At 37.9% G+C, this 23,315-nt stretch overlaps 1 protein-coding gene across 1 annotated transcript in view; it reads left to right on the top strand.

The window, feature by feature from the left end:
• Nucleotides 1–23,315, top strand: part of LOC104827832 (CUB and sushi domain-containing protein 1) — a gene marked incomplete at its 3' end in the record, with an annotated part of 962,107 nt that overhangs the window by 114,287 nt on the left and 824,505 nt on the right. Inside the window, exon 3 of the mRNA XM_010561097.1 lies at nt 10,833–10,945. Coding sequence (XP_010559399.1) covers nt 10,833–10,945 — 113 coding nt within the window. The remainder of the gene's footprint in view (nt 1–10,832; nt 10,946–23,315) is intronic.

Raw genomic sequence — 23,315 nt, 5'->3', positions numbered from 1 at the left:
TCATAAAGCAAAGTTTCAGAAAACATTCATCCTCATTTATTCTGAAGTTGAATCAACTGTTCATTGCTGTAATGTTGTTCCTAACTTGACGTAAATTTCTCTCTAAAGCCTTGTGACATAGAAAATGCAAGCTAGCTTCACAACTGAAGTTATGTAAAATAACAGATCACCATATACACTGTTGTGTATTAATGCGACATATCTACTGAAAAAGTGATTGATGTGATGTTACATCCATGTGTAAGAGTAAACAGACAAAACACATAATGAAGCTTAAACTAATGTAAATGTTTTCTCAGATTTTATCTTAAACTCTTTGAGAAGGTATGGGTGGTAAAATCACTGAAAGATCTTACTTTTGCTGACTCAATTCCTGATTTTTTTTTTTTTTTTTAACTAAAAAAATGTTAAATCTCACTTGGAATCTATTACTAACAATGGTCTTACTACTATATTTTTTATTATTAAACTCATCATACTGTTATTAGTGAGCTAACAAATATAGGGATATAGGTAACAGGCCCGAAGAAATAATTCAGCCTATGAAACCCGTTTCCACAATTTTCTGAAAATAGGATTTCTTTGAAATATAATTATTAATTAATTGAATCAAATGACATTTTAACCTATATCTGTGTAATTTTACTTTTACTAGGTCCATCTGGGCTCATACCAGCACAGCTAAGAGGTGCCTTTGGTCTAAATATCTGTGTGCTCTTAGAAGGCAGAAATGGAGTCTGTTCATATAATTGTTAATTGGGAATGTATGATCTTGCTTAAAGTTTCAGTTGTTTTTAATCTAGCATAAAGAGACACTAGCCTTACAGTAACTGAAATAACGTCTTTCTCCTAAAGGTAAAACATTGGTTTTATCCCTCTGGCAGTAATGGTTTATAATACCACTTTATTTTTGTCCAGTTTTATCAAATATTAGCTGAAGTTTTCTTTCAATGTCATTTAGCACAGAGACATATGAAACCATTTCTGTGGCTGCATTTTGTGTACAATGGGTAGAAATCATAAGAAAATACATGGGATAATGATAAGGTCTGCCAGGAAAAGAAGGCACTTCGGTATAGCTGTAGCTCAGTGCTGTGGCCTACCAGTTCATTTAGCTGGCAGCCGCCACTCTTAGTGACCGCCACGCGATTCAGACATAAAGTGGCTTTTTAATTCTGTGGTTTGCCCTACGTTGGAGCCTGGGACTGTAGGGAAGTACTGGGATTTCCTGTTAGGCAAGCCCTTTTCTTCTCAGCATGAGTAACAAACCCCAGTAGGCCCATCCACCGGCAGACGAGCGCTCTGGGAGTTGCCCTCTCCCCAATCTGCCGTGCAATCCCACCGTGCTGGCACTGCCAGAGCCTGCTGGCTGCCCAGACCTGCCAGGCCTTTGCCACCAGCTGCAACCCCCTTGAAGCCCTCAGCTCTACCGCTTTCCCGAGACCTGCCTCCCCTTTGGTCCCCTTCACGGCTGCGTGTTGGTTTGACATTGGCCAACTTGTCTCATGTTTTCCTGCTCCCTTACTGAAGCCCGGTAACTGGGCTCACAGGGCACTGCTTTGCAACATCAGGGCGTCCTGCAGCAGATGCAAGCCTTGCTACCATGGCTGTTTGGTGCCAGCTAGAGAAACCACCTGCTTTTTCTGAAGGCTAAGTCATTAGGTAATGTCAAAATCATTAAGCGTGCAGCTTCTTTCTGCTTAGTGACCGAACTCGGTGAGTTTTGGTTATAAGGGACCTTCTGGACTTCAGTGAGGGAACTTTTGATTGTTTCCATCCTTCCCTTACTTGCAAAGTATTAATTTTATAATTCCTGCAATTAATTCCTAGTTAAGCTAAAGTCACAGGAAACATCAGGAAGTTTTCACATGACCATACCATGGAAAAAATGTACATGTATTTAGCTATGTAAAAGGCTTGGATTAAAAAAAACTATTTCTTGCCTATTCAGAATGGATTATTAACTTGAGATTATAAATCTTGAATTGCAGAAGAGCACCCAGGTAAGGGATGAGCCTTTTGTGTACTGCTAGTACTTGTGCCCCTCTAATGAGGTATGCACAGCTTAACTACCTCTAGTTAGCAGGATGGAGGAGCACCTGATATTAATTAATCAAATGAGGGCTCAGGGAACAGCTGAGGGGTTTGCAGGAGTTTCCTGGGTGTAGGGGAGACAGCTGGTGGAAGAAGTTTTGTGGCTATCTAATGGGAGGGCTTTCTTGGGGAGAGAGAAGTGAGGAACTGGAGCACTGGAAGAGCAGTGTTGGGGTGTTGCTGTGGGCCTATAACCTGAGAGAACTTGAAGATGGAGGAGTCTGAACCTGGAGAAAGCAGCACCGAGGAATACTTGATACTGCCGGAGTAAGAAATGTGAGAGCTAAGGGGTTTTAATTCATTTTCTTGGGGGAAAAAAAAAGCTGACTAACAGTCATCAACATGAGGAGGTGTTGCTGTGTATTTTCTTTATGCTGGAGAGGTGGGGAAGAAGAGGGTGATTCCTGTGTGGAGGACTGGGTGTGCTCTCTGAGCTGAGGCTCTGCCCATCACAGTGTTTCTTGTACAGTTTTTTTAAGGAACAGTCAGTATTGCCTTAAGCTTGAGAAAAGCCACCAAATTGGAGCCTCTGAATGAAAAACTTGACCTTGAATAGTTTGCTGTACATGTCTTCCCTTTTTCTATGACTTAAAGAAAAAAATTGAGGCTCGGGGTAGTGGGACTATATATATATAATTAGCCTATCTTCTGTGGTAGAAAATCAGTTATAAATTATAGATCTTGTACTAATCTTGTAGTAGCTCCTCATTCCTTTATGTATGACTTGGTATCTGAGTCAGGTTTTAAATCTTCGCTTCCTCTTGGCAACAGAACGGATGCCAGTTATTAAGGCTTATGTGGTTTCACACATGGCAGTTAACAGCCTGGTTTGCTGAACGGATACACTAGTCTCCTGGCTTTATGTACTATTAGGTGTCTTAACCTGTGGGTAACTCTTCTCATTGCTGATAACAAGTACAAACAGGAGCTGGCCCCCAGGGATGGTATCTTACAATGATGAACAAAACAGGGAAAATCCCTATAGAATTTTTAAGAGTGTGCTTTTCTGGTTCCTGCAGGTTATATAATGAGGCAGATAAGCCTGTGAGAGCATGACCCATAGGAGTGGCTGTGGCTAGCTTGCTTTGTGTTTTTGTTTTTTTTAAAAAAGCTTTTTTTATTATCTCTGATATTTGCAAGAGTTGAGTTTTGCTCCAGAACAGCAGCTTATGGCAGTGGACAGGGAAGATGAAAATTCTTCAAGATTTGGGAAATAATACTGCAAAAATCACTTCATATTTGTTTCTTTGTGATTATACCTTATTGGTGGCTACTGTTTGCAGGACTAAAAACTTGCATAAGAATACTTATATGACATCATATATTTTTATTTTAGTGTATGAAATTTCACCATAAACCTTACTATTTATTAACCTTAAAAAGTATCTCTTTACTATGGGAGATGCAATTCCACCTCTGAAATAGGTCTTATGGGAGGGGGGGAAAATACCTAGTCATAGGCTAGAAATTAATCCTATGGAGATATTTGAGTCTTGAGGCTGCCTTTACATGCGTCTTTTCTAATTATAGAAATAAATACTTATTGGACTGTTCTGAATTATCAATGTCTGGTTTGAACAAAGACTTATCCATAAAAGAAGCTTTGAACTAAACACAAGTCTTCTTTTAAGATTTTTGTAAGAGTTTGAGAGAAGCTTAATTTTTAAATAATTGGTCTCTAGGAAAAGCAAAAAAAAAAAATCTTTTTTTCATCAGCTGTACTTCTGTCTACTTAATGTTAGCTTCCAACTCTGAACTCAATGCAAAAATGCTGTGTGCAGAAAGGACTTTAATTACATGATGGAAGTACTGTACATGCTCATACTCAGCTAAGACTGCTTTGTTCTTAACTGCATTGCTCTCTGAGATAATTTCAGTTGGCTACTGAACTGTTCCAACTGTTTGGAAAGGCAGCATGTTGTATGGTCGTATGCCTTTGGTTAGGGGTGCACCTATTCAGTCTTCCAGATTCAAAACCAGGAAGACAAGAGTGTTAATTCTTTTTTTTTTTTTTTTTTTGGCACCTGGCAGAGCTTTAAAATAGCAACTCTCAGTCTCCCCTTTATTTGTAGAAGGGAACTTCAGAGCTTGTGTGGCTTCATAAAAGGTCATGTTACGGATATGTATCCTGTAATCATGATTGTTACTATAGCATTGCTGCTATTTTCTGTGGAATAACAGGAGTTAACACCTTCTTGTAAATTACTGCGGTAGCTTCTCTTTTGTCCAGATGTGTTCAGGTAGTTTAAACGGATTCAAATTACTAGTTACCAAGATAACATATTAATGATTTGACTTTTTAATATGTAAAACTGAGGTGCACTTGAACAGATCATGCTTTTGAAGTGTTCTCTTCTCCCATCGTGAAGGCTGTACTGGTGTGGGTGCCCCGGTTTTGTTAGCAGGACCTGCAGGGCGACCTCTGTGAGGAGCGGCCGGGGCTGCCCTGAGCCGGACACAGCCGGTTCCAGCCGGTTCCAGCCGGTTCCAGCCGGCTCCAGCCCACCCACCCACCCCAGGGCACCGCTCAACCCTGCAGACAAGGCCGGGGCGCCTCGGGGGAAAATGTATTTAAGAAAAGGCAAAAACATGACACCGGCAAAATGAGGGGTAAGGAAAAAAGTGAGAGAATCGACTCTGCAGACCCGGAGGGGGAGGAGGTGCTGCAGGTGCCCGAGCAGAGATTCCCCTGCAGCCCGTGGAGAAACCCACGAAGGAGCAGGTTTATCCTGCAGGACTGCAGCTTGTGGGAAGGACCCACGCTGGAGCTGGGGAGAAATGTGAGGAGGAAGGAGTGCAGGGAGGAGCTGTTAGCCCCCATTCCCCATCCCACCGTGCCCCTTGGGGCGGGGGAAACAGAGGAGTCGGGAATGAAGGATTGAAATTGAGCCTGGGAAGAAGGGGAGTGGGGGGAGGGGTTTAATTTTTAAAAATTTTTTTTTAATTTATCTTTGTTTCTCACTATCCAAACATATTTTAATTGGCATTAAATTAATTTTCCCCAAGGCAAGTCTGTTTTGCCCATGACAATAATTAGTAAGTAATCTCCCTGTCTTTATCTCGACCCAGGAGCGTTTCCATCTTATTTTCTTCTCCCTGTCCTGTTAAAGAGGATCAGTGAAAGAGTGGCTGGGTGGGGGTCTGGCAGCTGGCCAAGGTCAACCTACCACAAAGGCATTAATAAATAAATTAATAAAAGCAGGAATAAATGCTAGGAATCCATAGAGTCATATCTTGATTGTTTTTTCTTCAGATGGCTAATAGTGTATACATATCATTGACTATTGGTGATGTTGGATGCCTAAAACACAGAAGGGGTTTGTCTGCTTTTTATTGATGGTATAGTTCTAGAATAATTTCTAGTTAAGCCAAATATGAGATGCCACCTTTTGAACATTTTTCTTGTGTTGTACTTAGTATTCAACTTCCGTGATGTAGTGAGGTATTTCTGGAGAACTATAATAGATAGCCTAAAGCTTTAGTTCTAAAGGGTAACCTTTGACTTGCCTCGCTTTCTGATCTGCGGTTGATCAGCACAATCTTTGAGGTGGCACCTGCCAATAACTTTGTGTTTTCATGTGTTATGGTGAGTTTGATATGGAATGAGCTTATGGATCTCCTCTACATCAAATGACAATTTTAAGAATAGTACGTAAAACCTGAAAAGATATGATGCTGATGGCAGACAGATCTTTGGTGTCTCCTGTGGCAGTTAATGACCTGTATCACTTTATGGTAAAATGGAAGAAATGTTAGGTTTTTTCCCTTGTACAGATTTTGAGGGAGAAAAAAGAATAGCTCTGATTTTGCCATTTACCTATGGTTTGCCCAAAATTGCTTTTGGGATAATTCATTTGAACTTAGTCATATACTTGTTATTAGTAACATCAATCCTTTTGGCTATTAGCTTTTGAAGAGACATCTGATAGCTAATTTCAGGCAAGAATATTTTGTCTTAGCCAAATAGATGCTAGTTACTTCCTCTGAGAATGTTTCTGGGAACAAGCTGTACAGAAGTAGGAGCAGAGCTCATAGATACATAAAAAAAAAGTGTGTGTGTATATTTCAGACATAATTCTAAAAATATTTAACAGATCTGATTCTCCTTCTAATTATAATAATGTATTTTCATAGATTTCATTGGCCTGATTTGAAAAAAGAATTAGCCCTTATGGGTGCAGGGTCCCCCTTCCCTCTAGGATTTTTTTGGCTCTTAAATTTCCCCCCAACATCTTTTTAAACCTTGACAAAATTTTGTCACGTGTAGTAACCCAAACGTATCACTTTGTACTACAGGCAGCTGTAGGAATGAATAAGCTAGCAAATGGCAAAAATGCTTCTGTTTTTCCTTTGCAACTGCTCATTGTTTTTTGGCAATTGTGACATCAGTATATACTTGTTAAAGTGGTCTGATCATATGAGACCCTTCATGCTGGATAGCTGCTCCTGATAGAGCTGTTCTGGAAGCTTCATTTGACCATTTCAACCATGAGGGTGATGCAAAATGTTTATTAAAAAAAATCATCTAGTGACTCTGGAAACAAGAATGTAATAGTTCTCATTGGAGGGAAGAGGAGCAAAGATATTCTTGTGTCAAGAATGTCTTCAAAACACCTGCAAAGATCATTTCAGCTTTAACCATGCTTGAAGGCCTGTCAGTTTCTATGTGAAGAGCTGGGACTTGCTAAAATTTTGTAACTACACTCAGCAAAAGTTCAGTCCTTGATAAATTTATGCAAACAACATAAAACTTATTAGGCTGATCTGATTGTACTTCTTTATTTCCTCAAACTGTTGAATGTTCTCATTTTTCTTACAGCAGCTGCTTGTGATAGGGACTGTGCCCTTGCATTCCTTATGGGTCATGGATTCATTGAATTACTTGGGTTACGAGAGACTACGATTATTTGATCTTATCTCCTGCTGACATTGGAGCCAGGTCTGAAGATAGATCATGCTGTTCAGGGGGCTATCAAGTTTCCAGTGTCTCCAAGGATGGAGATACCAGATCCTCTCTGGGCATCAGTTCCAATGTACCACCACCATCATGGTGTTTTCTTTTTTTAAAATACAAACCTGGAATTTCTCATGTTGCACCTTTCCTGTTGCTTCCCATCCTTTCTGCGCTTCCAAGGGGAACCCAGCTTTTTCTATACCACTCCAACAGGTAGCTGAAGACAGCAGTAAGGTTCACCCTTTAGTTGTCATCTTTTAAGGGCTCAACAAATCTGTTCCTTCAGCCTCTTCTTGTACATCATTTGCTACAGACCTGTAACCATATTGCCATTGCCAACCCCCCAGAGGACTTGGCGCACTGTTTAGTACCAGGAAGTCTCAAAATGTGCCATCACAAGTAGAGGGTGGAGAAGTTCTGAGCAGAGCCACCTGGACCTATTGCTATGCTACTGGGGAAAAAAAACACAAAATCCACCAAAACCCAACCAAAATAACCAACTATGTATTGATAGACCTTATCACTAGGAAATGACAATGTAGAATGAAATGTGTGGTGTTTCTTGTGGTCTTCCCTGATCCCCCCCCTCCCCCCCTGCCTCAACCAGAGGCTAAACTTGGTACTGGTGTACCACTGTGTTCTCTGTTACAAGTTCTGTTTCTTCTTTATAGACAAGCCAAATATATTCCATCTGTGGTTAAAAAGTATTTTAGTGTGTGCATTTTTTGCAGATTAATGCTACTGAAAGTTAAGGAAGTAGCAATATTTTAAGCTTAAAGTATTGCCATATGCTCAGTATGAAGTAGTGGAAGCTTATCAAATGACAGTTTCATTAGCAGAGGGATTTGAAATGATTCTGCTTTCTTAGCACACACGCTTGTCTGTCTCAACAGTTCCCTTTCTGGCTGCAGTAAAGGCCTACAAGTTAATTGCCAAGATACATTTCCAAAGTAAAGCAACACATGAAGGTGTGTGATTTTTCTGCATGATGAAATGAATGTGCAAAACACATTATGATGCATGAGCTATAACTACCTAGCAAAAATGATAGTGGGGGGGGGGGGGGGGGGATGACTTGGTAGGTTAGCAGTGGTTTAATTCTGAAAATGTCTGAAGAATAACACTCTAGATTTTCATCTGCTGTCTAGTCTTTGTTTGCACTCAATTTCATGGCATGTGATCTCACTGAATTTATTCGAATACTATGAAAAGATGCTTTCAGAAATATTTCAGGTGGCAAGGGTATTGTAGAGGCACCCAGGTAGTTGTGTTGAATGACTGGAATACAGATTTTTTTTTTTTTCTGTTTGAAACTTTTCCATAATCTCTTTTAGGATTACAGTAATGTAAAAATAGATTTCAAGTTGATGTACTAATCCTTGAAGTTTACCACATACTTGCCTTTTCCTATGTCTGTAAAACCTTAAAGTGCACTGATTTAAGGTATAAAAGAATATATTTGTATTCCTTTAATGTAAATTGCAATGTCAGTTAGCCTAAAGAATGATCTTCCAGTATTTCAAGGGGAATAGTATAGAAATAATTTTATTTATTGGGCAGATAAAGAATCCATATTGTAGAAGTGACACTTATTAGCATAACAGATTCAAAGCAGGTAGGTCTAGAAATCATAACAGGAGCTCAGAATGTCCAGTCACTGCTCAGATAAGTTCATTTATATGAACCAATTCCATACCAAGTGGAGCAAACACTGATCAGGAATGAGGTAGCTAGAGCTGTATAGTTCTGCATTTATAGGACTTTTTTGTCTTTTTTTTTATTTTTTTTTTTTTTTTTTTGGTCTCCTATGTAGTGTGAAGTGTTGAGGCTAGCTACCTCTATCTTTCCATGTCTCATACTGATTTTCCTTCCTTCCCCTACAATGCATGCTAGTTTCCTGTATTTCAGCAAAAAAAGATGTTAGATCCAGGAAATATTGTAGTGCTATCCAAAAAAAAGCCCTTAAAAGCAGAACTCTTTGAATCCCTTCTCAAAGAAGGAAGAGACATGCAAGTAAGATCAGAAAATACATACCCTAAATTAATAATGAACTGTCATACAGTACACTTCAGATGTAGGGCAGTAGTGATAACTGCTCTAATTTATTAAATAGAACAAGAGGCACATTTCCCTAAAAACTGCAATGTCTAGTGCAGGTGAGAGAACATACAAAAGTCTGAACATAAGATGTGGTAAGCCTCACAGTAGTTCTGCGGTTTGAGGATTGAGGGAAAAATCAACCTAGTTATTTCTGGAATTGGAGTAAATGAGGTGGAAAAGAATAGGAGTAATAGGTTGACAAGTATACAGAAGGTGAAAAGATTAGAGCAAACAGCTAATTAGCATGTGGGAGACAATGTTGTTTAAAAAGAAAGGAAGAAATTGCAGAAAGCTTTTTGCTGACTTAAGTTGTCTTGACCGTATGCCTTCACCTGTATTTAAAGCTCTCCTTGCTTTGACCTCCGACTCATCTGAGCCAAACATTTGTTTTCCAAATCTCAAAGTTGAAAAAAGATGGGGAACCACCTGACTGGTGTAATCCAAGCATGGAGGAGTTCTTATATGTTTTTATATATGAGAGCGGTCTTAAATAAGCCTAATTTTGCAAAGAACTTCTAGTTCACTGATACTACTGTACTAGTATGTTATTTATCTTCTGCAGTTCCAGATGCCAATTAATGAACTACAGCATCATTGTACAATAAATTTCAAAGGCAAGATTTTTTTAAAGGCATGGATTGTCTTAACCATCCAGATTAAAAATATATCAAAGCATTTTTGGTGTGGTGCTGTGGGTGTGGTTCGGGGTTTTTTGTTTGGTTGGTTTTTTTTTTTTTGATGAGCTCTTCTAATGTCAGAATTCAAGAAACTCTTTCAGGGTGAAATTTGAATGAAAGGTGGCTTTCTGGTGCATTGTCCTGTACCCCATGGATCACATACCCCTATTGCAAAATACAGAAATTGGCTAGTGATGTAAGCTGACAGTATAGTTTTGGGTTTGTGGGACAGTAATGGTGTTTTTCATCTTGCTTACGTGAAATTATTTTAACAGTCAAGAAACCGACATCTCACTAGTGTAAGCCAGGTCTAACGAATTGTCTTTAGTGATGTTTCAGTAAAGGATGTAAACATTTTTTCCCATCTGTTTTATCCTCAAAATGAATCAAAACATTTATTTGGAGCAATTATCTTAAAATCAGTATTGCAATGTAATTATAGCTTATCCAAAATTCTGTTTTGTATGTAAAGGTAAGACTGCTAATAACATGGGAAATGTAATTTTTCTGAAGCTGTTAAATGGAAGTGGTTTTTTTGTTGTTGTTTTCTGGTCAGTCAATGTATAAGACATTGAACATATGAGATCTATGCTTTTTCTGAAGCAGCAGCTGGATGTCAGACAGGATAGTCCATGTTATCAAATTGTGCTAGGTATCTCTATGTGAGTCAAGGCCTGGGTATCTACTTCTAGGTGTCCTAAATTTACCTATCTTTATCTTGAAATTAATCTTATAAAAAAAATTCTTTATCTTTAGTAGATACAAACAGGTCTTTCTTTCCGTGTTCTCTGTTGGAGAGCACACAGATGTGTTAAAATAGGAGGGTTAAAAAGCTCAAGAACATGTTTGAAACTTTGGACTGAATGTTTAGAGACTGCATCAGGACGAAAAGCATAATGCATTCGCAGTTTGGATGTAGAAATGTGATGCTCCTCATAATGCTCAGCACACGTATTGATGTGCTTTGTTTTAAAAGTTAAAATAACTTGTGCCTTTTTATTGCACAGGTTATCTGGCTTTCAGCTTCCATCATCTATTGTGAGCACAGGATCTATCCTCACCCTCTGTTTCACCACAGATTTTGCTGTCAGTGCTCAAGGCTTCAAAGCTATCTACGAAGGTAGGAACTATTTTTCTTCCAGGTCTTTATTCTACTTGATATATGTTTTTCATGTTGAAACATGATGTTTCAGTTTTAATTGTTTGGGCTTTGAATCATTCATGAATATTGCATTTTATTATTTTTTTTATATATAACATACTTAAATGTTACTACATCATGGTCATAGTCTTGATTTTTGAAATTTAATTTAAACTAATAATTTAATTTCTGCTGGAATTTTTTATTGAATTTGTCAGACTTCCAAAGCTGGATTCAGAAATGCTTACATTTAAATGGTATTCTTATTATTTCCTAAGCTATTTCTTTTGACAACTTCTTTAGGCTATGCCTAACTTAAGGGGTATAATGATAAAAATGAGAGGCGATATGGATATTAACTGGACTTGAAAATCAATCACTAATCTTCTCCTTGTGGAAAATTAAAACAAGAACAATGACAACAAAAATATATGTGTATATATAAATTTAAAAACAAAACCAAAAACCCCAAAGCAGTTGAGAACTGACTCTGTGGAAAATGTTAGACTACAGTGATGACTGCACAGTTCTGGGAAAAAATAAGGCCAAGCATTTCATGTCTTCTAGTGTCTACTAAGAATTAAACTCATAAAACTGGACTGATACAATTTCCTTAATACTTTGAGTTGTACAAAAGGCTTTATGAGATCTGCAACCTTTGTTTGGGAAAGTTAGGAGATACAGTGGTATTAAGTCAGTTGTTTAGCCTTGTTGGATAATGAGGGTGTTCTGAGTGTAACTTGAGGATTGCTTTCAAACTGAGTGTGTGGTGGTTTGGGGTGGGTGGGTTGGGTTTTTTTACTACTGTTTTTTTATTTATGGGAAATGCGTGGCTTTAAGTACTAGAAATTGTAGAAAGCTCCGTTTCAGATTACTTCTCAAATGCAAAGTCATTTTTTCTATGGTTTCATAGGTATAATCCTTTGTTGAAAGTGATTATTCTGGAAGAGCTGCCTACAGCCAGTTAAGTGATAGAATTTAAAAGAAAAATATTTTTGGTGATGACTGTCCTGGTTTCAGCTGGGATGTAGTTAACTGTCTTCCTAGTAGCTGGTACAGTGCTATGTTTTGAGTTCAGTATGTGAAGAATGTTGATAACGCTGATGTTTTCAGTTGTTGCTCAGTAGTGTTTAGACTAGAGTCAAGGATTTTTCAGCTTCTCATGCCCAGCCAGGGCACCTGACCCAAACTGGCCAACAGGGTATTCCATGTCACAGGACGTCCCATCTAGTTTAGGAACTGGGAAGTGGGGGGGGCAGGGTTTTGCCGCTCAGGGACTGGCTGGGTGTCGGTCGGCGGGTGGTGAGCAATTGCCCTGCGCATCATTTGTACATTCCAATCCTTTTATTACTACTGTTGTCATTTTATTAGTGTTATCATTATCATTATTAGTCTCTTCTTTTCTGTTCTATTAAATCGTTCTTATCTCAACCCAGGAGTTTTACTACTTTTCCTGATTTTCTCCCCCATCCCACTGGATGGGGGGGAGTGAGTGAGCGGCTGCGTGGTGCTTAGTTGCTGGCTGGGGTTAAACCACGACAATGACATTGATGTAGGAACTCTGAATCTAGAAAGTAGTACGGTTTGATTGTAGGTATTTACTAGGACTAGCATTTGCAAGTGTGTAAATCCATTACATTGGTCACCACTTTAGAAAAACTCAAGTAACTTAGAGACCACAGGTATCTTCAAATGCTTGGTAAATTTTGATCACATATCTCCTAGAACTATTCATAGTCCCTTGAAACTTTACCTCCCTTTCTTGACAATATCTAAGTCTACTCCATATTGATGCATATCTTTGTTTCATATTTGATTAATGTTTTGAAATGATAGTGGTTTTTTTAAAGTATCTTTTGAATTCAATATCCGCATTGAGTGGGTTAGCTAGGTGTGAAAGGCAGAGGTGTAGGAGGTGTCATGTGTAACTCAAACTTTTTTGTTTTGAGCTTTTTCTGTTTGGGATGGGTAGCTCAGCAGTATGTCTTTCCTTGGTAGCTATTCCTCCCTTCCTTTGTTCCTCAGAGCCTTATTACCTGGGAAGTCAGCTAATCAGTCTTTTTTTTTAACTGAGATAAGGGCTGTAGGAAGGGCTAGGAAAGCTTCATTTTAATAGTCTTTATAAACTTTATTAGGTTAAGTTGAAAAGGAACATCAGAAATCACGAACACACCAGGAACTGTTTTTGTTACCTCAATAGGAAGTTGCTTTCTACATACCTGTATCTTTCTCCTCTAGCAGATGCATATGATAGCATATTTCATCCTTTTATGCAATCTGAGCCGTTTGTTTTTCATATTGAAAAAGACAGTGAAGAATGTTAAAGGGTGTCTCTTGACTGTCAACTTAGGAACACATGCACAGAGCCACAGGCTGTAATATAATGACACTTCCTGCTGGCCTACTTTCTTGTAAAAACCCCAGCAGGAAGAGCTGTAATTAACGTTGACAGATAGCACCACTCTCTGGTTACACAACACTGCCCTCTTTCAGATTTAGTGCTGTAAAGCTGGTGTCGTCCACGAGCTTTAAATTGACTTCGAAATATGACATCCAACTCCGGAAGAAATGGTAAACATCACTGAAGTGACAGCGTCTCAGTGTACAGACAGGCAGTGGGGACTGACGGTTTGGGAAGGGTTTGTAGTGATGAGGGGTTAGGTGTTTTTTTTCTGAAGGCTGGGGGTAATTGCTGCTGCAATGGCTGGTTGAGTTACTGAAGCACCATAGTGTAAAAACTCCTGTAACTGTTCTCTAAACGACTACTTTTAAATAGTGACCCCTTCTGGCTCCTATGCCATATGTAATTTTGTGAGTAGGCAGGAGATCAGTTCTTCTGGGACAGCGGAATACAGACCAGATGTTACCAGTCACTGGAAGTCTTTATAATCACTCTGCCAGCTACCCATCCCTAAGCTAGTTTGCTTTTACTAAAGTATCTATTTATCCCTGGTTTTAGCCAGCTCTTTCATTCTTCTCTTGAGTAAATGAATTACTGTTCAGTTGGAAGCATGGGGATTATTGAAGTGTTACTGACTGCTGCCATCTAAAAGTTTGGGACACTATGGGGTCGTAATGCAGAGTTTGGGAAACACTGTTTTAAACATCTTAATTAGAGAGAAGTTTTAACTGCGTGCCAGCTGGCAAGGACGGTATGTTAAAAATTCTTTTTTTTTTTTTTTTAATGGTAACTGGGGGAGTAATCTGTAACAAATTTTTGTATGGAAGTAGGATTGTCCACAACATTCAAAAGTTAAGGAATTCTAACAGACTGGGAGCCAGGAAAAAAAAAAAACAACTTTACATCACTATGCAAAAGCATGCAAAGGAATTATTCTGGAATTGCACCACTTGTCTCACAGTAGCAGGTGAAGTAGTTCTGAAAAATTCAAATATTAGGACTAATGAAGGAACTAATTTACATAAACTTACCATATTCTGGTAGGCTGCAAAATGAGTGTGGTTTTTTACATTCTTGTGACAGGCCACTCTTTCTTCTGAATAGGAAAATTTCATCTAATTAGGATTGTTACCTTTATGCAATTTAAAAAAAAAAAAAAAAGATTGATTGATTAGTGTCGTCAAGGTTAGCTCTGCTATTGCAAGTTAGTGTTTTAAATGTGATCATGTGGGAGAAAAAGCTAGTGTTTTGACAATGACTCTTATCTCTCGAAAGACTTAATACTGGTCTAGATTCTCTGCTGTGTTGAGCTTCTGCTTTGCAGAGCAAGGCAGATGCTGTTGGGAGGTTTCACTGTTCCTGTCTGCAGGGTGTTCTTTTTAACTTAAACTCACTGGTGAATGAGGGTAGGGCACTGAACCAGGAAAGAAGGCATATGAACCACTTCAAGACCTACTGAAGAGCCTCTGAAGTTATACCCACACTGGTATCCCTAGCAGAGAGAGAACACTACATCCCATTCCCTGGGATGACACTCTGATCTATGCATTTTATTGAGTATATTCTTGATTTATGGTCTCACTTCCTGTGCATCAATAACTTAATCAGATCCTTTGTGTTTTTACAATATATAAATAGGTTAACAATGAAGCTAGTGAAACCACATTCTGGAGCTCTAAGCCCTTGAAAATTATTTGTACCTATCTGACTTAGCCTGCTGTCACCCATACACCACGTAAATGTTAATACTTAACTAAATCTAATTTTGTGGCAGCAGACCAGCGAGAGCCATCTAGTTTTAACAAGACACTGATGTAGTTGGGCAGTTGCCGAGTTCTTGGGCTGAAATTTAGATTTCTTTACTATATCATTACTTCACCAGATTTATATGTACATTTCTGAGAATCTCTAGTGTTTCTAACTGATAATACTTCCATCTTCCTCAGTGATCACATCAGCACTCTAAGCTTTTGGTACAGATGGAAGCTTCAATTATTCTTATTTTCTGGAAATAAAATTATCTATGAAATTTTCAAACACGTCATTATATCAGTGAAAAGATAAATTTCAGAAGTAGTAAGTTCAGTTTATAGAATTTGTCAACTTATTTAATCCACTAAGTGATTTATTGATCATTATCATCACTATTGGGTAATACTTAAATGTAAGTTTTAAGCAATGGGATTGGGGAGTTGAGGGGTAGATTATGTTTCTGTAACGTGTGCTTCATTTTTTTTTTTTTTTCAAATTGACAGTGCTTTGTATCATATAAAACTTGTTTAGGCTTTGCAGGGGGTGCATGGGGAGAATAACAAAGTACTTGTGATTTGTGTAATTTTGTTTCATTCCCTGTTACAGTCAGTTTAATTCCTATTTTCTAGAATGACATTAACAAACTGTTTTTTAAAAAGGTGCTTAGAGGGCTACAAACAGAAGTAAAAATTCAGTATTGCTATGTCATTGTAATAATTTTCTTTGGAAAGTCAGAAATATTCCTCCCATACAGAACACTTGCATATGGTTGGAAGTACTGCTTTCATTTAAAGAGTATGTTTCTGTATCTGAAGTGTTATACACACGTATACTTAATTTGAGTAATGCATGGTACAATTGTTACATGTTTTTTCTTCTACGAAACTACTGTGTCCTGCCATTCAGGGAATCCAGTTGGCAAGTGCAGAAAATTCAGTAAAAGTAGAAAAGCTTAATTCAAAGTACATTGTTAGTCATCAACGTAAAATGAAATGTCACGGGTTTTACCTTACATTTTGCTACACTAGTGTCTGCCACTAAACATTAAACTGCCCTCAAAGTTTAACAATCCTTGGTTCATTTTAAGCTATCTTGGATTTTTTTGTGTGTGGTTGTTTTTGTTGTTTATAACCACACTTTTTGATGTAGAACTGGTGGACAGTGTTTAAACGATAAGCCAGATGTACCGGACTTGATGTGTGCTAGTACCTTTCCTTGACCTCTGTTCTACAGCAGCAGGTTTTCTTTGTCAAAGGAAGAGCTCTTGCACGTCCCTCTATCCTACCTGCCTTCAGGACATACTTCCTTTTTTTTTTCTTTTGTTCTTTGAATTGTCAAAGCTTTCTGCTCACACCCAGCATTAACATTTATACTGGCAGTCACCTCATCCTGCCTTACCCATCTTCCCTGAAGCTTCTTTTTAAGTCCCTTTCAGTATCAACAGCAGAAAGTAGTGATATACTTCCACAGTGTAAAGTCTTTGAAGAAACTTTCTTTTTTTTTCTCTTACTCCTGTTCTCCCTGAGTATCTGTTATTTGGTGTATTTTTCCTTTTTATTTTTATTTTATGGTTTAATACTTTGAACTATTTAAAACAACAACAACAAAATGGAATGCTTCCCCAACCAACTTGGAAACATTAATCTCTTGTATTGATTCCATGAGTCTACCAAGATAATTTTCCCGAGACTGTTGTTTTCCAGTCAGTGTGGATGCAGTCAAGATAACAGACCTCTGAGCTCAAGCTAATGTTTCTTGGTTTTTGTTTGTTTCCCTCAAGTACCAAAATATCTTTCCTGCACTTTTAAGAGTAAAAATCTGCTTTTCACTGGGTCAGCACTTGACAGTGCTTCCTACCTGCTGTCCATGAATCTAACTGTATTAGTTAATGGCTGCGTAGTTCTCCCAACAAACTGTGACACAGTGATAAGAGTAGTGACTCCCTGGGAATGGGGATGTTTAAAACAAACTGAATAATCTGAGGCAAATATTTCAAGTTGAGAGCAGGAGGCTAAATTGGCAAGAAAATACCAACTTTTATGCAACTCATATGCATAATGATCCCATACTATGCAGTGTGAGACGAGTAGTCTCCTGAATCTTCAGCCATCACTGGTTAATCTCTATGGTTTAGTCATAGGTGATGTTTTATCTATTAGATAATACTTCATTTTGATTGTTCCAATGGTCTGAGACTTTGAATATGACTCTTGAACCTCAGTGGATTAGCATATCCAGTGCTGAAGAGGTCCAAAAGATTGTAATGAGTATCTAATTATGACATGGAGAGCTATGCAGTTCTTTCTATATTCTGTTGAGTAGTTTTAGGGAGGATTCAGTTTGTTGCTCCCAAATCTATAACTCTTCCCTCCTCTACTTGATGTTTAGAGAAAGAAGCAGTGTAAATTTTAGTCTGAGTTTAATCCTTTTAAATGTTAAAGGCACAAACTGCTTTTTTTTTTTGTTAGCATTTCTTTGGTAAGAAAACAAAACTAACATTAATACTACAGTAAATGCTGGTATTGTTCTAAATGTAATCTTGGCAGCTATACATCTTAACTAGCAATCTTACCATTGACTGTTAGTGTAATTGACTGTAACATCTGTTAATAGACTGATATATTTCTTTTTCTATTTTTAGTTAAATACTTGTTGCTTACCATTTTGGTATCCTGTTCTTTTGAAACTGAGAGGTTTGTTAAAGCTTTAAGCGATGTTTGTGTGTATACACATGACCAAGTAAACCAATAGCTTTAAATAGTGAAAGTGCAGACTGAAATGGGATCTTTTTAGGGTGAAATTCGTAGTTGCACCTCTTTGGAGTGGAAGTAATTGTTTTCTGAGAATGAATTTGGGTATAGGTTCCATTGTCAACTGAAGTCCTTAAAAAGAAAAAAGCATTTTTCCTTTCTCTAGCATATTTTCTTAAAAATAACATCTTTTCGGAATGATGCAGTCTGAATGACTGTTAATGATGACATATAGGAAAGAAATTATAATGCAGTTAAAAATAAAACCGATACTTTGTGTGTCAAAACATGACATAATGTGTAGCAGCAAAATCTCAGGGCAGAAGAGGTCTTGCAGTGCTGTGGGACTGTTCTGTGGGACCTCTGATAGCTAATCTAGAATATTAATGATTTAGGTGTCAAAAGAGTTCACTTTAAAAATATTTTTCCTTTAGCTGTTATTGTTAAGCCTACATATATGCAGAAAATTTATGGAAAAGAAAATGGAGGTTATTTTGTGAGGAGAGATAGGTAAAATAGTCTGCTTGTGTTCTGAAGTGTGTGAATAGATAGAAAACTTGCTTAAAATGCTACATTTTTGGGGAAGTTAATTTCATTGGTAGAGGCAGGTAACGACTGCTCTCTTGTATGCCTTCCCTTTCTAGTCTTTCATATATGAAGAGATTGTGCATAGAAGAAATAACTGTATTTAAAACAAGTATACTCCGCAGCTTTCTTAGCTATGAGAACTTATGGTGGATAACTTCACTGGTTGAAAAACAAGTGAAATTCCTTTGACCAGTAAACCACTTAAATGTTGCATTTCAGCAATATTCTAAGGACCAGGAGTCAGAAATCTGGAATGTTATTTCCTAAACTGCCCAAAGGCAGAAACTTTACAATTGGAAGCTCTAGGAAATTCTTTCCTAGGAAAAAAGACACTGTAATGAAAGTAGTGGTGGAATAAACCCTACTTGAATTGGCAGAAAATAAAATTAAAATTAAATGTTGTAAGACTCATTATCAACCAATGAATTTTGTATCTGAAGGAAGAATAATTTTGTAAGAGCCTTGCCCGTTATGTTAGTCCAATTATAAGCTATGTCAGCTGTTTTCTGCTTTCCAGCTTTTACCCTGAGTAGCTCAATCCCTAAAGCAAAGACAGCCTTTGTGTGGCTAGTAGCCCTTTGAAAGGGAATTACATGTCTTAAGATATGTTTTTGAAACTGTCTTTTTGACTGCCTCTGATTCTGGAAGTAAGAGATTATTTTGTGCCTTCTAGTGACTTACTGATCCGTAAAAGAACTACTGTGTTTGTTGTCCTTGGTGCACGAACCAGTAATAAACCCAATGTCGGTGGTTCATACCTTGTAATTGTTTAGTGGGCTTGTAACCTCCCTCCAAAAAACTCTTAATTGTGCTCCTATTTGGATCACAAACACAATAAGAAAATTATTTGGCAAAAGTGGGCTTCCTAGAGGAAAAGATTAAGGAGTTGCTCCTCTGCTACTCTGAGGTGCCAGTTCTAAACCACAACAGCACATTCTGGCATGGAAAAAAGAAGTGGAAAGTCCAAATCATAACAGGATTGTTTCTCTCTTTCTGTAGGCTAAATAACTTAATGCAGTGGTTTAATTTCTCTGCTATTGAGTATTGAGATTCTGGAGAATCTAATCTACATCCTAACAGATCGTCATCCCAACTGTGCTGATACTAATACCCTGTTTCGTGTTCTTTCTTATCTGCCATCATTAGTATGTGTTTGTATGACTAATACTAACTTGTGAAAAATACTTCAAAGAATTTTTTCAAAATGTCAAAATTCCTTTAGTGCAGTCATTACCTGTTTTGGATCAGTATTAAGATGATGTGGTTTAACCCCAGCTGGCAACTAAGCACCACACAGCTGCTCACTCACTCCCCCCCTCCCACTGGGGTGGGGGGGAGAATTGGAAGAGTAAAAGTGAGAAAGCTCATGGATTGAGATAAAGACAGTTTAATAGGTAAAGCAAAAGCTGCACATGCAAGCAAAGGAAAACAAAGAATTCATTCACTGCTTCCCATCAGCAGGCAGATGTTCAGCCATCTCTGGGAAAGCAGGGCTTCATCATGCTTAAAGGTTACTTGGGAAGACCAATGCCATCGCTCCAAATGTCCCTGAGCAAGGGCAGCCCTGGCCAGACTTCACCCCTCTCAGTTTTATTGCTGAGCACGACATCATATGGTATGGGATATCCTTTTGGCCAGTTGGGGCCGGCTGTTCTGGCTGTGTCCCCTCCCAACTCCTTGCACCTGCAGCCGACTCGCTGGCAGGACAGAAAAGGCCTTGATGCTGTGTGAGCACTGCTCAGCAATTGCTAAAACATCCCTGGGTTATCAACACTGTTTTCATCACAAATCCAAAATGTAGCCCCATACTAGCTGCTATGAAGAAATTTAACTCTTATCGCAGCTGAAACCAGTACAGATATGCAGCATGTTCTAAAAATCTTGCAAATCAGTATGTTGTAGACAGCTTAAAAAAAACAAACCCAAAACACTGAATAGAAAAAGGCTAGCTTTGCTTCTCTTCAAAATGCTTTAGTTCTTCTACTTGGATGTTAATTTTCAAACTTAAAATGCAGCAAATTAATGCAGCAACTGTTTGAGAAACAAACAAGGTCAAAACTCCCATAATTCTGGAGTTGTATTGGATTTGTTTTTTTAATTCAGCCACATAAGGAAATATGTGCAATGCATCTTTTCTCCAAGTGCTTTTCTGAAACAAGCCGTGCAATGTGACTCAACAGAGCTGGTATTTTTGCTTGTTTGATTTTTACAGCCAACTGGGATTTGGGGGAATAACTTTTTCTGTTTGTAGCCTTACAGATTTGCTGGACATAAGATTTCAGTTAAGCAGCCTCTGTCCTTCCCTGCCCCCACTCTAAATTTAATTTTAAACAGCAACTGCTGCCAAATATCAGGATGCCAATAGTTAAAGAAAGAGTGTATTCTGTTCAAACTTCATTTTGCCTGTACTTTCAGTTCTGGACATGGTCTTTTTCTCTTTACCAATGTGGAAATTAAAATATTGCCAGTGATCTAGTGTGCATGCCCAAATTACTCGGAGGATTTTCCTGATGCATTTATCCCCAGATTTCTATCTGGCTGAAGAGTTAAATCCTACTTCCTTTTCTAATTATCAGGTATATTCAATAGTATTTCCTTACCTTCAGAATGGTCCCCATTAATGAGATGGTCCCAGATGAAATACAGCTGACACTTAGCTAGCTTTTAATGAATGTGAAAAAGTCTGATACTATAGCTTGCTTGATTTCTGATCTCATTTATAAAGGAAGTTATTTATTCCTTTGGCTGGCGCAAGTACGGAGAGTTGTATTGGGCTTTTCATCTTTCAGATAATAAAAGTGCATTTTCAGCCATACCAGTCTGATTTCTGGTTTGTAGTAGTCTTTATAGTGGTTTTGGTTTTTTTTGTTTGTTTGTTTGGATTTTTTTAGCTATTGTCCTTAATTTAAAGTAGTATCACTTTTTATTATGAAAACTGTATTTCTGCCTTTAAAAAAAGGCTCTACAGCCTACTGAGAGTTACTGTTGATAACTAATTTGTATTTATTACAAATCTGCTTGCAATGGCAAAGATGGCTTACGGCTTTTATGACTTTTGTTGCAAAAATAAAAGACAATGGAAAAAATCTCTATTTCATGTGGTCTCGTTGTCTCGTTGCAGATTTTTGTTCCTTTGAACTAGCAGAGGGTCTATACTGTTGCAGTGTGGAATCGGTACTTCTAGAATAAGACCTGTGGGTTAGTGGGCCAGAAAACAGAACTTTGGGTTTGCTATGTTACTGTAGCCAGCAGCAGTTATCCTGATTAATTAAAGGTTGTAGAATTTGCTATGTTAGATGGATAGTTAGCATATAAATACAGTCACATACCTTGCTTTTAATCTTCTCTTGTATAACTTTAAACCATTAATAATTGTACTTTGAATTACTTTGTTATTCATATCCTTCCCATATATTGAGGGTTTCATTTGCATAACCTTTCATGTTTTTCTTCTGTAATTGGGATAATAAGGCAGATGTCTAGAACTTTGCAACAAAATATACTCATCAAAACAAGCATGTCTAAATTTTCACTAAGGCATTGATCTTGTTCACTAATGAATAAAGTAGCTGGTATGTCACTCGCCTATTAATTGTGAAGAAAGGGAATAGGTTGACTGTAGTACACATAATGTAGGCATTGGGTTTAACTGAAACTTTTGAGGTTTTAACAAAAATCTGTCACACAATCTTCACCTCGTGTGCGTTAGAATTCCATGTTTTCATACAATACTATTGGACCACTTTGTGTATCACCTATCTAAATATTGTTTATTCACCCATGTAATCTCATTAACTTCATTAGGTATACATGCTGCTATAAATGAGTCTCCAAAACTGCCTTGAGTACTTTTTAAACTCTGTATTTTGTATTTGCTTCCTTTAACTTGCAATACGTTGAAATCTTTCATCTTGTATATGTTGAAAGACTTCCTAATAAATTTATTGAATTATTCATGCATGGTATACTTCCAAGAAATCTTGCCTTAAGGTTCTTTGAAGCTGGCTTACTGGAATGACCTGAAAAGGGCCATAGAAGACACAGAAGGTCAGAAAATCTCCTTGATTTTATTGGATCTGTCCCTTCCTTACACTTGTTTAACAAGACAATGCACACCTGTGTGGTGTCAGTGGATTGTAAACTCGAAGTCATAAGAATGTTAAAACAGCAGTCTGGGATGTATAAGATCTTATTTATGGGGAAATGGTAACAGACTCTGTGTGTTTGTATGCAAGTAAACCCAAGAATTGTTAGTGTAATCAAAGTCTTAAGTATCTAACCATTATTAGTCCAGATGAAATTTTTACAGAAAATGAAAAAATAACAACAGTACAGTTAAAACAGTTGCATGCACGCTTCTTGGTTTCTACTACTTTTCCTACTATTAGGCTTACCCTTTCCCTGCTCCTTTGGGTCTGGTAGTTGATGTTTTATTCTTCCTCACTTTAGGATGCACTTGAGGTTATTCTTACTTCTGCTCTCTCTTCCTTGGTCTGCAGTTCCATATCACACCCATATTTACTTTATATGTGGTGTCCAGTGCATGTTAGGTACTATTGCTTTGTTATTTGTTACTCCTAAAACCAGTTTTGTCCAGGTCTGTGTTTCTTTAACTGACCGTGGGGGAGTTGTTTATAGCTGTGGGCTCTCTAGTGCCAAGCCTTTTTCTCATTGCTTATTGTCGCTATGCATGTATTCCCCTGCACTGTATCCTGTGTCTCCACTTCTCAAAGCCTCTGCAGTCAAACCAGGCCTGTATTTCTCTTAACTATGTCATTGTGCCAGTTGTAAAAAAACAAAACCCAACCAAACAAAAAACCAAAACAAACAAACAAAAAAGTAAAACAAATTAGCCTGA

The sequence above is a fragment of the Haliaeetus leucocephalus genome, unplaced genomic scaffold (assembly GCF_000737465.1).
Source record: "Haliaeetus leucocephalus isolate CR32 unplaced genomic scaffold, Haliaeetus_leucocephalus-4.0 Scaffold141, whole genome shotgun sequence".
In the NCBI taxonomy this organism is placed as follows: domain Eukaryota; kingdom Metazoa; phylum Chordata; class Aves; order Accipitriformes; family Accipitridae; genus Haliaeetus; species Haliaeetus leucocephalus.
Note: the sequence above shows the minus strand (reverse complement) of the source record. Positions and strands in the feature narration are given on the sequence as shown.